The sequence below is a fragment of the Trachurus trachurus genome, assembly GCF_905171665.1.
Source record: "Trachurus trachurus genome assembly, chromosome: 24".
Classification (NCBI taxonomy): Eukaryota; Metazoa; Chordata; class Actinopteri; order Carangiformes; family Carangidae; genus Trachurus; species Trachurus trachurus.
In genome coordinates, this window is record NC_139910.1 from 6976160 (window position 1) to 6992512 (window position 16353).

Genomic DNA, 16353 nt, shown 5'->3' on the forward strand with positions numbered 1-16353 from the left:
TTTTGGCTATTTGTTTACCTTTTATCTCACGTCGAACCGAACTCTGTACGTCACCTAGAAACAAACGGTCTTCACGTGATTGAAGAGTGACTTTACAACGTGCTCCACGAAAAAACGGCGAGTTTTTCCGCCGTTTCGTTCGTGCGTGCGAAGGAGAAGAAGAGAGCTGGGTTTCTCCAAAAACGGAGCTCCCGCTCTAGTTTCAGAGAAAAACGCACTTTTGTGTCAAGTGGCAATCTGCTCATTTTACCGCTACTCTGCAGTGTGGCATGTCTCCCAAATCATTTCTACGGCTAAATAAATATATTTGTAGGCATATCTGGGGGGTGTGGCAGCCTGGAGAGCAGCGGTGCAGCGGTGTGGGTCTCTGGCTGCAGCGCAGCAGCTCCGGGACACTGCTGTGTGACTGGCCGGCGATGAGTGCTCTGTGGCGGGGGCGGCCGGACACAGCCCCCGCTGCAGAGCGCCCGCTCTGCTGCACAGCGCCGTGAAAACAGCCGTGATAACGGGCTTTCAGATCCGAGTCTCCAAACCATAAACGTTTGTAACAGCACCGGTAAAAGTCGCCACATTTGTCGTCGGTCGCTTTTGTCAAAAGAGGGTTTGGAAAGTCGCCAGATTCAGCGAGAAAGTCGCAACACTGTAGCCGAGTCAAAGCCGACAGCCGCACAGCGCTGCAGGCTGTCCCCACAGCAGCATTCAAGGAGAACGATTACTCAAACAAAACCAAGATCACACAGTTTATAAAAAATATTATGTTTTGATTTTAGTTTAAAACAGTTTTACATATCAGAGGACTACCATATTCACACACAGGGTACCTCAGAGTGTCTATTATCGTAATCTGTAAAAAAACGGTTTTGACGAGTTTGCTCGTCAATGGTCGTGAACGTTCGGCAGGCTGTGACGAGTTTACTCGTCAATGGTCGCGAAAGAGTTAATAAACTTTATTTAAAACCAAAACAAAACGAAACAAAAAAACAACACCACTTCATACCACCATAATTACTGCAGCGAAATACTAACGACATGTGACCCCCCCACGAATGTGACACCTTAAGTCTGCAATGGAGAAAAAACTTATGAATGAATGAATGAATGAATGATTGGATGGATGGATGCAGCTGATTCCAATGAGTGTGTTTCTCCTGCTGGACAATAAACCTCAAGGTGCAACCACTGATTCATTTACTGACAGAAAATTAACAAGACACTATTGATTGATTTGATTAACTGACATTGTTTAATCAATAATTTAATCCTAATTCTTTTCTCTGTTTGATATCAGAGCAAACTGAACATTTAAACATTGTTGCACTGCTGCCTCAGACACTTCCTGTCACTTCATGATTGATCAGTTCATAAAACCAAGTAGCTGACAACATTTGGATTCTGCCTCATCAAAGTTAAGTCATCGTGTTCATTGGTCCGAGCTCAATCATTGACCACACTGACCTGCAGCTCTGCTGGATTGACATTTTTTAGGCTTAAAATTAAGTTTAAAAGGGGGGGAAAAAATCGAAATATTAAAGTGTCTTTACTGTCGACACTGAATTAGGTTTGAACCACTTAAGGAGCCAATGAGGTGAAAAATAAAAACTAAACAAATATCTTCATGTTGCTTTGTTAGATACAGAAACTGTAGAGTTTAAACCAAACGGCTCCAGACTGATCGATCAATCAATCACTGAATCAATCGATCAGTCAGTCTTTAGGGAGAGAGAGAACTTCAGGTTCCTGTGGAGCAGCATTAGCATTATAACACAACACTGTACGTTAACACTTAAATGCCTTGAATGTCCGTTTCTAACGTTTGAGATCCTCAAAGCGATAAAAACCAGAAAAAAAAAAACCCAGGTCTGGACCAGGATTCAGATTTGGATGTTTGTGAACCACCTGCACACGCTGCTTTGACTCTTTGTGCTTTTTTTTTTTTTTTTTTTTTGTACGAGATAAAAAGAAGGAAACAAAAATTTAAAAAAACACAACAAGAGATGCACAGGGACGTGAACAAAACAAGGACATAAAGCATAAAAAATAATCTTCACTTCACATTGGATGGTACATTCATACAGCTCCTGGCTTCCTGCGAGGTTTTACGTAACGGCTCCTCTGACTCCCAGGTGGTTTCTTCACCGGTACCATTTAAAAAAAAAAAAAAAAAAAAAAAATGCTGTAAATTATTGGTCGGTAACATGATTTATGCTCAAAGCGCCACCTGGGGGTCAGATCCCGACACCTCCCGAGTCCTTTATGTTCACTACTACGGAATAAATTAACACAATCAGCAAAAAAAGAAAGAAAGAAATCATTCAGTACAACACATCATCACATGGAAAAAAGAATAAATGCCTCAGAACCGATCAAACACGAGGACGCCGTCGCCTCAACAGATCAACACTGTCTGCATGGGAAACGTCTGCTGACTGGTAGCTAGGCTACGCGTGCGTTGGTTGAGGCTTTCACTGTTTTTGGTCTTTACATTTTAAAAAGAAATCATATAAATTTAGGAAACGTAGCAGTTTTGGTCACTTTATTTTGAAAATTCCAATCAAATCTGGGATCTAAATGGATTTGAAAACACCAGATCCAACCCAAAAATCTTAACCTGCTTGTTGTGCAGCATTAGCATTAGCATTAGCGTTAGCATTAGCTCTACAACTCTTTGACTGTGTGGTCAGTGTGTTTGAATATTTCATATATGTATTTGTTTTGGTGATTTTTGATAAAAACCAAAAGCACTGAGGCTGAAACAAGAAAAAAAAATAAAAACACGACATATAAAGAAAATGTTACTTTTCTTTTACGTGCTGCTGTAAAGTGGCTGAACGCCGACTCGCCGAGACGAACGAGTTCAATGAATCCACTTATTTTCCGCAGCGACACTGTTGTCGTTGTTGTTGTTATCGTTGATGATGACTGAACTTTTTAATGACTCTCCATCTGTCAGATCTCCCAGTGACACTTTCGTCTGCTTAAAGCTCATTTGGAGGAGCAGGAGGTGAACGCCGCCTCGTCATGATCCCGGATAACGACTCAAACTAATGAACAACTGCAGAGTTGATGAGTCACGCATCTAAACCCAAGAGACAAGAATTAAATCACCGAAAGAGTTTCTACACTTTCTCTTTGCAAACAACACCTGTCATGATGATCCACTGAGTCTATATTTATATGTATTTACATCAGGTTGTGTAATAGGAGACTCTCACCACTAGATGTCAGTGTAGTCAAGCACTTCTCTGAGCTGTGACTGGGACTTTGACTGGTCTCACACCATGAAATGACCGTGAAGAGTTGATCCAACGTGTGTGAGCGCTCTTAGACTTGTTGTTGAAGTGTTTAATCTCTTTATTTGCGATTTCTCACTCTCAAGTTTTCACCAACTCTTGGGCAAATTTCCAGCCAGAGTTTTTTCACTGGATGTGATTAAAATGTAAAACTTCGTCCTTTAATCCGTGTCTAGTTTTGGTTTAATCCTCATCATCACCAGGCGTGGGGAACTTTAACTTTAAAGCTACAAAGTCCTTTAAATCTCTCCTGGTTTCTTGTGTTTGTGTGAGCAATGTCTCTCCCTCCGACTCCTCCTGTCGTCAACAGTGAAGGCACTAGATCGAAGACTAAACCGGAGTTAATCTGGCTACATGGGATTTTAATCTGGATTAAAAACCCGACTGAAGGATCAGGTGAGAGAGAGTCTGATCAGTGGAACAAAAAAAAAACACAAAACAGGAACATTATATGGTCTGTGTCAGTTTCAAACCACCCGGGTAAGGGGAGCTAAGGTCCTAATGACACGATGGTAAAGCTGTGTTCAATCACTATGGCTTCCTGTGACGGTGTGTGTGTGTGTTTGTGTGTAAAGGTGAAACACAAAAGCGAAGTCGAGAGTCTGCGTCTCCTCACAGAGGAGAGAAGATCCTACAGTCTGGACGACGCTCTGACTGGACGACGGAGACGAGAAGAAGCAACGCGATGCGGTCTGACCGATACAGAGGTTCAACTGAGCACATGGTTTACTGTCACCTGATCGATCGATCGATTAGCTTCTCTCGATCTGGATCTTCAGATGTCTGTTGGGACTTTTGAGACCTAATGTTCTTCATTTCATTGACCACAATCCAACCAAACAAACACTTTTTCCACACCTTTTCCTCAGAGCTTTCAACCACTTCCTCATGCTCCTCAGCGATGGAGGAAGCACTGCAAGATGACGTGGGTGAAAGCTCCAGAAAAGTGCACACTGTAGGTTTTTTTTCCCAGCTAATTAAAAACTTAAAATGAATTGTGGGGGTAAAAACAAAGAAACGAACAGACAGACAAACAGACAGACAGACAATGGGATACTGACTGACTGAAGCTCTGAAACACCTGTATCGGTCAAACACTGGTGGGAATGTGAGAAAATGTGAGAAATAAACAGAGAATCCAAAAAAAAAAGACAAAGATACACAACAGAGAGATCAGGAGACGAAGGAGAAGAAGAGCTCTGTGTAAACGTCCCGGGGAGGAAGTGAAAGGAAGAAAGGAAGGAAGGAAGGAAGGAAGGAAGAAAGGAAGGAAGGAAGAAGTACAGGTGACAGAAGGGAAGCAGAAGATCTAGAAAACGAGGCTCGGGTTGTGCTGCGTCTTTTCTTTAACTCCCACAGAGACGACCACACGTCTGGCGGCAGCAGCAGCAGCAGCAGCGGCGGCGGCACCAGTGTTGGCACAAGAACAAAAAAAACAACAACCGGTTCCCATTCGGAGATTAAAGCGGTACAGCAGACGGAGAAGACGATGCGTGTGAAGTGAACAGAGCCTCCTCCAGCTCGATCAAAGTCGACCTCCTGATCCTCAGACCGGAGCTCGGAGTTGTTGTTTTCTGGGGTGTTTTTTTGTTTTTTTTGTTTTTTGTTTTACTTTGCGCCCAAAGACCGGGGGTCAACGATGTCCGACGTCAGGAAGAGACGACCGGTTCAGGTCCATCGTTGTTCTCCAGAACATCACAACTGAGGAACATGTGATAACTGGTCAGATTGTCCTCTAGTAATAACAATAATAATGATAACAACTTCAGAAAGTACCACTTCTATATTAATCTATCGTTGCCCTCGCAAGTTCACCACACTCATGTGGAGGGACAGTCTGTGACACTTTTGACGAGTTATTACATCATCATCATCATCATCATCATCCAGCAGCGAACAAACACGTCGGTCCACGTCAGCGTCCAGACTCAACCAGAGCTGAACATCAACAGAACAAAAAAACAAAAAAACTGAGCTGGACTCTACAGCGCCTCCAACAGGGAGTCAGTTCAGTTCTGATCCCGCTGGAAATAAAAAGTAAAAAAAAAAGAAAAGAAAAATATCCGATCATCAAGAGGCATCTGTAAAACCACTGGGGACTCCACATGGCTAAACTGTTTCAGACAGACAGCTGGAGGCTCAGGTCTACAGGATCAGAGGTTCTCGCACTTGTTTTGTTTTTTGTTTTTTTTCCGGGGGGGTTAGGGGTTGAGTGGGTGGTGGAGGTGGTGGTGGTTGGACGTCGTGGGCCCAGGACGGTCCCACTACTCCACCTCGTTGGGTATGTCTGTTTTGTCCTTCTTGATGACGGGCAGAGGGTGAGCCTCGGTGTTGAAGACCCAGTGCTCGAACGGTAGGTGGTCGTCGTCGGAGAAGAGCAGGTACAGATACCTGGAGGAGACAAAACCAGGAGAGTTAGAAATGTAGAAGTACATTGTACCAAAACCACTGCAGATCGTTTCCTATCACCATTTTTAGGACCTTAAAGGAGACATATTATGTCTCTTTTCCAAAAATTAAAATAGTTCCCAGGTGTCTTAAAGACATATCTGTGACATGCTTTGGTCAAAATACCCCAAGGATCAAACATCACAGCTCTTTTCATCCTCTCAAAACAGCCCTGTTCAGAACGGCTGGTTTCAGTGCCTGTCGCTTTCAATGCAAATTAACCACTGCTTGCCCCGCCCCTTCTACCGGTCCCAGGTAGGGGTGGGGTTATGCAAATTCGAAAGCTAGTTACATCACTGGGAGACAACTGAGGGAACAGCTCATAAAACCACATGGATTTCAACCTAGGGAGCCTGAAAATTACAGATTTTTTTGTCAATTCTCACATTTTGGGGGCCAGAAGGCAAGACAAACACCCAAATATATGTTAAAGAGCCTTCAAAAAGTTTTATTTCCATAATATGTCCCCTTTAAATTTAGCTCGGCCCATTCTGTGTTGTGTTTTACTGCCTTACCCAGCATGCACTGCACACAGGGAGCAGTCTGACTCATGTGAGGCACTGAAACTTTCTAGTACTTTGCCCAAACTGGAAGTTGACATCTCACAACAATATCTGTTCAAACTGCAAAGTCACTGAGAGGAAGAAGAAAAGCTGAACAAGAGCTGAGTCATGATTTAGTTTTGCTTCATATTACTGAGTCAGATTCATGATGCACTTTACAAAATAAAATGAGAATCGTTGCAGCAGCAGTGTTGGTAGCAGCCACAGGAAAAGTGGAGGAGGTGTGGTACACAGACTTTAGTAAAATTTAAATAAAATATTATAGTATTTAATATATAATAAAATCCGATGTTCCTCTTTTCAATAGACAAATTCTTCATTTTCAGCAACTCTCTGACCTCTGATCATTTAAATCTGCAGCACAAAGAAAGGATTTACACCTTTATTCACTGTATTAACTGTTTCTACATTTGCCGAGTCACTGTTCACACATTCCACTGCTGAAAAACCAGTTGTGTGACGTGTGTTTACTTATCACACCATCAGCTCATGTCCGCCTTGTGTCTGTAACACCGGTCCAACAATTGTCTAAAGAGAAAATATGAAACATCTGAAAACTTTAAATTTAAATATAAAACCAAACTAGAACATAAATAACTGCATCGGGCTCAGTCATGATGGAGACCCCGCCAAAATAAGAGTTTAATGTTACTGCCAGGTAGACTCCAGCCACCATGCAGTGGGAAGCTTGTAAATGGACACCAAGTTATTTCCTTTGTTCAAACTCAAAATAATGTAAATGATCCAGAACAAAGTCTCAGTAATAAATCTGCTGTTCCACCTGATTATTATTGTCTGTTTTCTTGCAGCACGACAGAAGTGACATGAATTAAAAACAAAAAAACACTTCCAATGAAATCTGTTGGGGAAATAATGTTTTGATTACATAAACACAGCTCCATTGCTGCCTGACTGCATTTCTCTTTTAAAGGTGACTCGTTATGGGATTCATCGTCAGTGTTTTTTATATTATTTGGAGTTGTGTTCAGCTTTTGCAATATTTACCGGTGGCCCCTGCCAAAAGACTGATGAAACAGATGTGGAACAGAGAGTGAGTGAGTGATGGGTGCGGTTCAGACTCACACAAGTTTACGAAACAAGAAGTGATTAAATTTTGCTGCTCAGTGTCGTCAGATCTTATGAAACCCCAGAAAAATTAAAATACAAACAAACAGAGGGTGAGAAGAAGAAGGAAAGAAGTAGAAGAGAGTTTTATGGAAGTTGTAGGTCCAGGATCAATCAGCTTTGTCTGATCAAAGGAGTTTTATTGATCTACTGTCATGCATTTCACCTGCAGATGATCAGTTGTATCATATGAGGGCGATTGAGCTGCAGCCGTTTTACACAGCAGCACTAATGACATCATAAACTATCACTCCATTTAAACCTCAACGTGATCCTGAACATATGTAACTGTGAGTGAAAATAGGATCTTTTTGATTTTATTTTCACAAGATTTGATAGGACATTTTACTATTTACATAGCAGTAGGCTGCATATTTTCTATTCAGATTTATTTATACATAGTGAATGTCTTTATATTTTATTCCGTACTTTCTTTACTTCTCCTGTTCTTCTCTGCTACTGTTGCAAGTGAATTTCCCATTAGTGGGATTAAAAAAAAAAAGTAAAGTCTTATGTCTTATTTGTCTCATTTTGACTGTAGCCTCAGGTCATGTAGGAATCCTGGGTAATACAGACAAAGTGATGCATCAGATTCAAGATCCAATATGGTAAAAATGATTTTGCAAGGAATGTAAATAATATTCTTTGGGTAGTATTGGAGGTTTAGTAACACAAAGACTTGGCTACCTAAGGTCGTTGTGAGCTTTATTGAGATTGTGTTTTCAATCTGACATCTGTGTTGGTGTTGTTGTGTTGCTATCAGGCCTCATGACCTCCTCAAAACTGTGGACGTTATGTTTGCAACTGTGAGAAATGTGAACCAATCCCAAGTTGTATTAAAAAAAAAAAATCAAAAAAGAAAACTCAGAAATGGAGCCAGAGAACAAACGATCCAACAGAGATGATAAGACGGAGAAAAAAGGCGTCAGCTGCCCGAAGTCAATGATTCAGCAGAGGAGCAGTTTGTCCACGAGGCCTTCACCCTCCACGCCGGGTGGAGCAGCGAGCAGCCAGTGATTGAGGGCAGCGGCGGTGTCTAAGTGCGGTGGTGTCCTTGGCGGCAGCAGCAGCAGCAGCAGCAGCAGCAGCAGCAGCAGCAGCAGCAGCAGCAGCAGCAGCAGCAGCAGCAGCAGCAGCAGCAGCATCAGCGGCGGTGGCAGCGGTGGAGAGAGAGAGATGGATACTGGAAGTGGCTCCGCACAATGCCAAGATCCCTGAGTAACGTTTGAGGGATCAGATTTATGAGCTCGCTGCTAAATGGGATTGATATTTTCTGTGTCCGGTGAGGTCGGGCTCTGATGTCACACCGTATAACAGATGAGGTAATCACTGTGAGGTCAATTACACTAAGTTTTTTTTTTTACTTATAGTTGTCTGTCGGAGGATTTTAGTGTTAGATGAGATGTTTTCTTTTCTTTTTGTGACGTAATCTAACATCATATTTGACTTTAATAATAGACCTAACCAGGACTCAGAAATAAAGAAATTGCTACTGTATAAATTGATCTGAAAGACGAATCCAGACTTCTTTTTTATTCAGTATTTTTTGGGGGCTTTTAAAGGGATAGTTCAACATTTTGGCAAATTGGCCCATTGCCATAATCCCTATAGTTTTAGGAGTAGGTTCGTTACCTTTAATTGTCGGTGCAAGCTATTTTTAGCTTGCACGCACATCAGTGGTTTGGCATGAATTTATCTCTGGTAACGAACATACTGCTAAAACTATAGGGATTATGGCAATGGGCCAATTTGCCAAAATATTGAACTATCCCTTTAACCATTTTTAATTGATAGGATAGTCAGAAAGAGACAGGAAATGGGGAGACATAGAGCACACACAGCAGAGGGCCACCGGGGGGTTTGAACAGGTGCTGGTTACAGCAGCAACTATAACCTCTGTATATAGAGGTTATATACACAACACCACGAATCCAGACTTTTTTTTTTCTTTAACGTCGAGTGTGTGTGTGTGTGTGTGTGTGTGTGTGTGTTAATCAGAAACTCAGGTAAAATTTACAGCCTATATAAAAATAAATAAAAACTGAACTGTTGGCACCTCGCCCCCACCGGCCTCTGTTAGCTTCACCTTGACTTCCTGTCAACAGCTGTCTGGTGTAGAGGGAAAAAATGACGAGGGGAGGATGTGAACGATGGAGGACGCAGGAGAGAGAGAGAGAGAGAGAAAGAGAGGCAATAAAATGTGAATGGAAGTAAAAAACAAAACAAAAACAACAACGGAGAGGACGATAAATCTGGAGGAAGGTTTCACTCCTTCGTCACAAAAGAATCCACCAGTACGAACCTACAAACCTGGTTCATGTTGTTACACAGTCTTCACTACAGTTAACCAGGTTTATTTAATTGACATGATTAGCATTTATATTAATATGTCGTTTAAACATCAGCTCCGACCTGCAGGTCACATCAGCAGGATGACCAGATGCGGTTACCACGACAACCAGCTGTTATGAATGAGTCAATAGATAGAAACTTCATCAGCTCATCATGTAATAAAGTCTGAGCTGCTGCTGTGTTCATAGGATGTGATTATAGGATAATGACAATATCATTAATCATTAATATCAAATAACTTAAAACAAAGAAATTAACTAGTTAACGTGAAATAACTGTTATTGAAGAACCCTTAAGGTTTGATTTGACCTGATTGGCTGATCAGATATATGATCAACATGTGAAAAGTATTGATAAAATCTCGCCTTGCAGCATATTACAACTGAATTTCCTTCATTGTTTTCTCATTTGCATTGATAGAGACACACATACAGGGCCGGCCCTAGGATTTTGGTGGCCCTAAACAAGATTTTTGTTTGTAGCCCACTCTAAGCGCAAACACCAAATCACTGGTTAAAACCCTCTGAGGTTTGAGGCCATTTTCTCGAATTTAACATATTTTCTTAAATTTATCTTTTTAAGATACTTGCAGATGTAACAATACTCAAGTGTTTTATGTCTAAATATTAGAACCTCTGCTGTAAGCACACTTAGGCCAATTTGCCCTAGAACACTAATTTATAATAATAAATAATTTAGGCCAAATGCTGGAAATTTGAGGTCTGCTTTTTGAAAAATTTCAAATCCCTTGCGAAAACACACCTTCAGTCATGAGAATGAACTGTTTTGGTGCTTGAAATAGGATATGAATACAGTAATAGATAAGTGTAGAAAACAAGTCTAAAATGAAATTTTGTAAGATTGCTTTTTGAGCACAAATGTTGTCATTCTGCCGTTCCATTTTCACAAAATGTCTCAAATGTGAGATAAAAGAAGCTGAATATTGACTTCACATTACATATAAAGCTCATAGCGTGCATGTAGACCTCAGAATGTTTAAATGACTTGATGAACCCCGGTACCTTTCTGATCATGTGGCCCCCCACCTAACGGCTGTGGCCCTAAATAACTGCATAGAGTGTTTATGCCAGCGGCCGGCCCTGCACACATACACACAAACACACACACTTACATATATAAAACACATGTAAATAGGCCACAAACCATCTGAGGGGGAAAGTCCTATCAGGCTCCGCACATTGCTACACTGTGTGGCTGACGAAATGTGTAAAGAGCCATTTGTGGCTACACACACACGCACACACATAAACCAAGATGTGCACAAGGGGGCAGTTTGGTAAAAATCTTTAGTGACTAATAAGAGGAAGTGAGACGTTGCAGCTGCCTGTTGGGACATGTGCTGTTCTTCACACACCCTGACTTCCTTTATTTGAGCTGTAACGAGGCGACGAGGTGGAAACCGCTCAGGAAAGTTAGAGAGAAAGTGACCTCTGAGCACATTAACACATCCACTTTACAGTCTGTGGAAACATCTGGCTGACAACTGAGAACAAGTCCTGAGTTTAGAGACGTTTTTATGTCGACATCTATATAAGTATGAATATAAAAATGTGTGTGAATCGTTCTTAAAGCCAGTGTCAGAGTGTGTGATTTGACCTGATGACACAGGGGTCGGATATGTAGCTGTAAAGAAACATCTCCACCTGTTGTTACAGTGAATAATATCAGAACTGCATTGAGTTAAACTACACTGCAGCATTTTCACAGTGTGTGTCCTTCCTCAACTCTTATTGACAGATTTCTATGCTACAAAAACACAACTGATCATTTAGAGGAGCCACAAATATGGATCTAGTCCCGGCTGTGCTCATGTTGAACATGTGACCGACTATTGATGTTGAAATATTCCTCCAATGCTTTAGTTTGCATCCCCTTGGAATAAACCGATGTTTGGGGAGTCTCAGTGGTTGAGGAGTTTACTGGATATGTGTTTTGTCTTCATATTTTATCTTCCCACAAACCAGCCACAGCATCTTGAAACTGGATTAAAGGATCCTGACTCATAGGTTGGGAACTGCTGCTCTTCAAAAGTACTGATTTGGCCTCAAAATGTCAACAGCTTCAAACCAAAGATGAAGATATAGGAACATAAAATGGGTCTTTATAGTTTGAAAATCACAGGAAAGAGCTACAGAGACACTGGAACGATTTTGGTACCAATCAGATATCAGATGGCCAAGTGATTAAATATCCCATATAAAATAAAGGCAGATGTTTGTGTTAAAGCTCCATACAGTATAAAGGTAGATGTTTGTATTAAAGCTCCATACAGTATAAAGGTAGATGTTTAAAGCTCCATACAGTATAAAGGTAGATGTTTGTGTTAAAGCTCCATACAGTATAAAGGTAGATGTCCATGTGTAGTGTGATTATAAAGCAGCTCTAGGTTCTATATTAATACTGTGAAAGTATCAAAGCCTCAGTCCACAGAGAAATGCACACAGCCTGTATTCAGAAACTGAGCCTTAAAACCAGCCGTCAGGACTTCCTGTCACTTTGTGATGTCACAGCAAAGCAGTCAGTCAAAGCCCCGCCCACTACCACCTGGACCCAAACATCCATCGAACAACTTATCAGGATTTGGTTCCTCTGAGTGTTTTATTCTGAAGTCTGCTCTATTTTTTATTGGATCACATAGAAAACAGTCAGCCTATCAGAAGACAGTCTCAGAGCCTCCTCTCTTCTGATTGGCTGACACCGACCTGTTCCAGCTCCAGAGAGAAGCTGAGATGGAAAACTACACTGAGGTGGTTTTTGATTCCTCAAACAGACAAAACTGATCTTGTTACAGATCAACACTTCAAATAAAACTCAAGTAGCATCAAATATGAAGCTTAACAGGCCGAAACATCTGGATTATTTAAAACCTCTTTTTATGCTTCATTCAGTTTTTACTCTCTGAGTCGTTTCTTATTCTAACTTTGTGTCCGTTTTTACATTAGAGACCAAACACTCTGATTCACCAAATATGTGACTGAGCGGAGCAGTGACCTCAACAATGACCTTTTGTCTGAATGAATGACAACATTGTTTTTTGTGCGCCTGTGGTTGTGGTTGTGTGTGTGTGTGTGTGTGTGTGGGCTTGTCCGACTTGACATCTGAGTCATTTTGGGGGATGTAGAGCTCCGGTCCCTCCATCCATAAAATGCAATGACAGCACAATCATAACAGGACAAACGTGAAGTAAGTGTGTATGTGTGTGTGTGTGTGTTTGTCTTACTTGAGCGTCTCTGCCAAGTAGAAGCTCTGCTGTACGTCGTCGTGGTTCGGAGCTGAGGCGTAGACGTCTCTGATGCCGCTGTAGCCTCCTTCTAACCTACAGTGCTGCTCCAGGGCCTAGAGGAGGAGGAGGAGGAGGAGGAGGAGGAGGAGGAGGAAGAAGAGGAGAGCGGTGTCATGCAGAGCGACAACAGGAAGAGACGCAGACAGACAGAGCAGGGCGTTGCTGAGTGGCAACATCAATCAGCCTCTTTGTGTGTGTGATTAAAAATATCACTAAACCTCCAGGGGTCGGTTATTTTAGCTAAATATAACAAAAAAACAAAACAAGTCAAATAAATCGACCCTCTGTTAACTCCCTGCCCTGATCTGTTTGGTGTTATTTTGAAGAAGCTACAGTCAATTCACTGTTTTTTCTGCCGGAAATAAAACCTCTCATCTGCTCAAGTCCTTTGAAAGTTAAATGACACGTTAAATAAGGAAAAAAATAAGGAATAAAAACACTTTTTTTTTTTTTTTTTTACCTGAACAGCCTCCCAGCCCCACTCTCTGTATTTGGGGTCGTGGGTGAACCTCCACATGTACATGTAGGTCTCGATCACCTCGGGGCGGAGGATGAAGTACTTCTCGTTCTGGCGGGTGGCGATGGCCTCCACGCCGCCGTCGAAACGAAACGCCTCTGGTCCCAGCTTCAACGCTACACAAGAAGAAAAAAAAAAAAGAGGAGGAGGAGATGATGATGAAGGAAATACTGGATGTAGAGAAACATACGGCTGCATGTTTTACAATAGAAGCCTCTGGTGTTTTCCAGCTGCTCGACTCACAATGTGAGAGGAGGGATAGATGAAATTAAAAAGGAGAAAAATACAATTATTTGATTACAGATATGAAAAAAAATAAAATAAGAAAGTGTCGACATACGGTGCTGATTATAATAAACTTTTAAATTACTTTTCAACCACTTCAAATCCCATTAATTGGACTTTGCTGCTTAAAAAAAAGAAATGACGAGTGCATGGACAGGACAGCATTCACAAACCTGACGCTCCTGTTGCAGAGGGAAGATGATGCCACTAAATTAAGTAAATAACACCTTTAATAATAAATAAAGTATATAATAGTATAAATGTGGCCAATAAAAAAAACATGTATTTTAATTTTTTGCACAGCAACTGATCCTGAGAATTAAAACAAGGCTCCGGATGTTTTCCACTGAATAAACACTTAATTTTAATAGAAATAATGAAAAAGTTTTAATAACTCAGAAACAAATTGAAAATTAAAACCAAACTTTCAGCTGCAGTTGAGTCGTGAAAATACTTAATACAATATAAAATAGCTAAATCAAGCTGTTTGTGTATTAGTGTGTATTTGTGTGTGTGTGTGTGTGTGTTTACCCGTCCTGGCGTAGGACTCGTGACAGGTCCGGGCGATCTCGGCGGCCTGCTCCATCTGGTGGCCCGTCTTGTCGCCGGGCGCCCCGTCGGCTCCCAGGGCGATCATGCCACCTGCGAAACAGGTCAGGTGACCCATCTTGTGCTCCAGCAGCCCCCCCTTCCACTCGGCTATGTAGGTCAGCCCGCCGCTCGACTTCCTGATCAGGTTGGTCTCTATGGCCTGGGAGGAACAAAGAGGAGAGACAGGACGGGGGGTTAGAAGGGCGTGGCGGGGTGAGAAAACTGTTTCATTTCATTTTTAATAATCCTCCTCAGTCTATGAAGGAACTACAACTGTACCTGCTTCTCATTTTATAGAAATTATTTTATATAACGTGTTAATCAGACTTAATGGCTCTTGGTTTATGAAGCACAGTCCAGAATAATGATGTTTTTAAGACATTTCTTATGAAAAATACTTATAAATGAACACAGTTCAATAAACCAGATCGTCTGCACATGAATCTCAAACTTTGTTAGAAAAATATAGATCATAATAACATGATCATCACAGGTCTATATGACATTAGAAGTGATGAATCTGGATGGGTATGTTATGTTTTCAAAGTGAGAGTGACCACAGGTTTTCATCAAGGCTGTCAATGGATTTAAATATTTTTAATTTGTTCAAATAAAGGCTTATACTTTCAAGTGTTTACTAATAGAAAATATGCTGCCTTATGTAAATGTAACTTTCTTATACATGAACCAAAAACAGTGACTTATATTGGGCAGAAAACCCTCAGAGGTTTCATTGTATTAGACACAAAATAATAATAAATAAAGACACAACGGCCTCGTCCAATTGTTTTAACTTGTGACTCCACCTGCTTGAAGCTGTGGATCAAAGGCAGAGATGAAAGAATTACGCTTTAAAAGGAATTAAAGCGTTCATCATCATCGTCATCATCGCACTAAAACTCCAACAGCCTCAGTTTTCATATACTATATTTATCTATTTTGAGTGTGCTGACCCTTTAACTCGGCCCAGATTTGACAGAACCAGGAAGGACGACGGTGTTATCGTTTCATTTCCCCACTGTGACTCACTCACACGTTCACCCTGTTCTCCCCTCCTCTCCCCTCCTCCCTCTCTCCCTCTCTCTCTCTCTCTCTGACAAATACATCATCCTTGAAGATCCAGAGGGATTATGGGTAAAGTACCCCTGCGAGTTTAATTCTGTATTTCAGGCTGCATGTATTATATTTTTTGCTCCCTGGCGTGTTACAGAAACACATTTGCAGTCACGGCGGTCTCGGCTGACAGTTTTGTCTGCTGGAGTGTGAGGGTCTCTATATCTTCTCTTTAGGAGGCCTGTTGTGTTTGTGTTTGTGTTACTACGTTCAGCTGCTCCCATGTCGCTCCTACACAAATGTGTGTGTCGCTCCTGCCTCCTCCCATCTGCTCAAACTCACCACCGGTCTCCGAGGATTAAAAACCCCCCAGTAAATACCATACATTTTGGATTAAAACGGTCACAAATCACCATGTTATAGTCTAAGTCGATCCATAAAACATATATAAAGTGGTTATTTCAATGATTTCTCTTGTTAAATCGCATGTCGACATTCAAGGTTACGGGTGTGGTTGGATTCCTGCAGCATCCCCCCGCAGGGAGAAATAAATAAACACAAAAGAGAGAGCAGACCACTCCTTCATATCTGAGGATGACCTCACGTTTGTTGTCCGGTCTCCAGCAGTCGTTTATTATGACTGAAAGGAGGCAAACAGGGATGAAAAATCCAGCTGGGAAAATCCATCTGTAAACACTAAGTTCAAAACCCTCCATCCATTCAATGACCATGAGTTCAAACTGGAGGTCAAAGCTGCAGGAGCTCCCACAGATGCACTATTTTATTTTATTTTTTTATTGCCCAGGTGAGTGTTTAAGTTTTCAC

At 41.5% G+C, this 16353-nt stretch overlaps 1 protein-coding gene across 2 annotated transcripts in view; it reads right to left on the reverse strand.

The window, feature by feature from the left end:
* Positions 1-943: 943 nt before the first annotated feature.
* The window catches only part of man1a1 (mannosidase, alpha, class 1A, member 1), a 170348-nt gene continuing 154938 nt past the window's right edge, over positions 944-16353 (reverse strand). For both annotated transcript variants that reach the window (XM_084001324.1, XM_084001325.1), the window contains exons 9-12: positions 14416-14635; positions 13543-13715; positions 13020-13135; positions 944-5681 (exon numbers count right to left, since the gene is read on the reverse strand). In XM_084001324.1, the coding sequence (XP_083857450.1) occupies positions 5555-5681; positions 13020-13135; positions 13543-13715; positions 14416-14635 (636 nt within the window). In that variant the 3' untranslated portion in view covers positions 944-5554. The remainder of the gene's footprint in view (positions 5682-13019; positions 13136-13542; positions 13716-14415; positions 14636-16353) is intronic.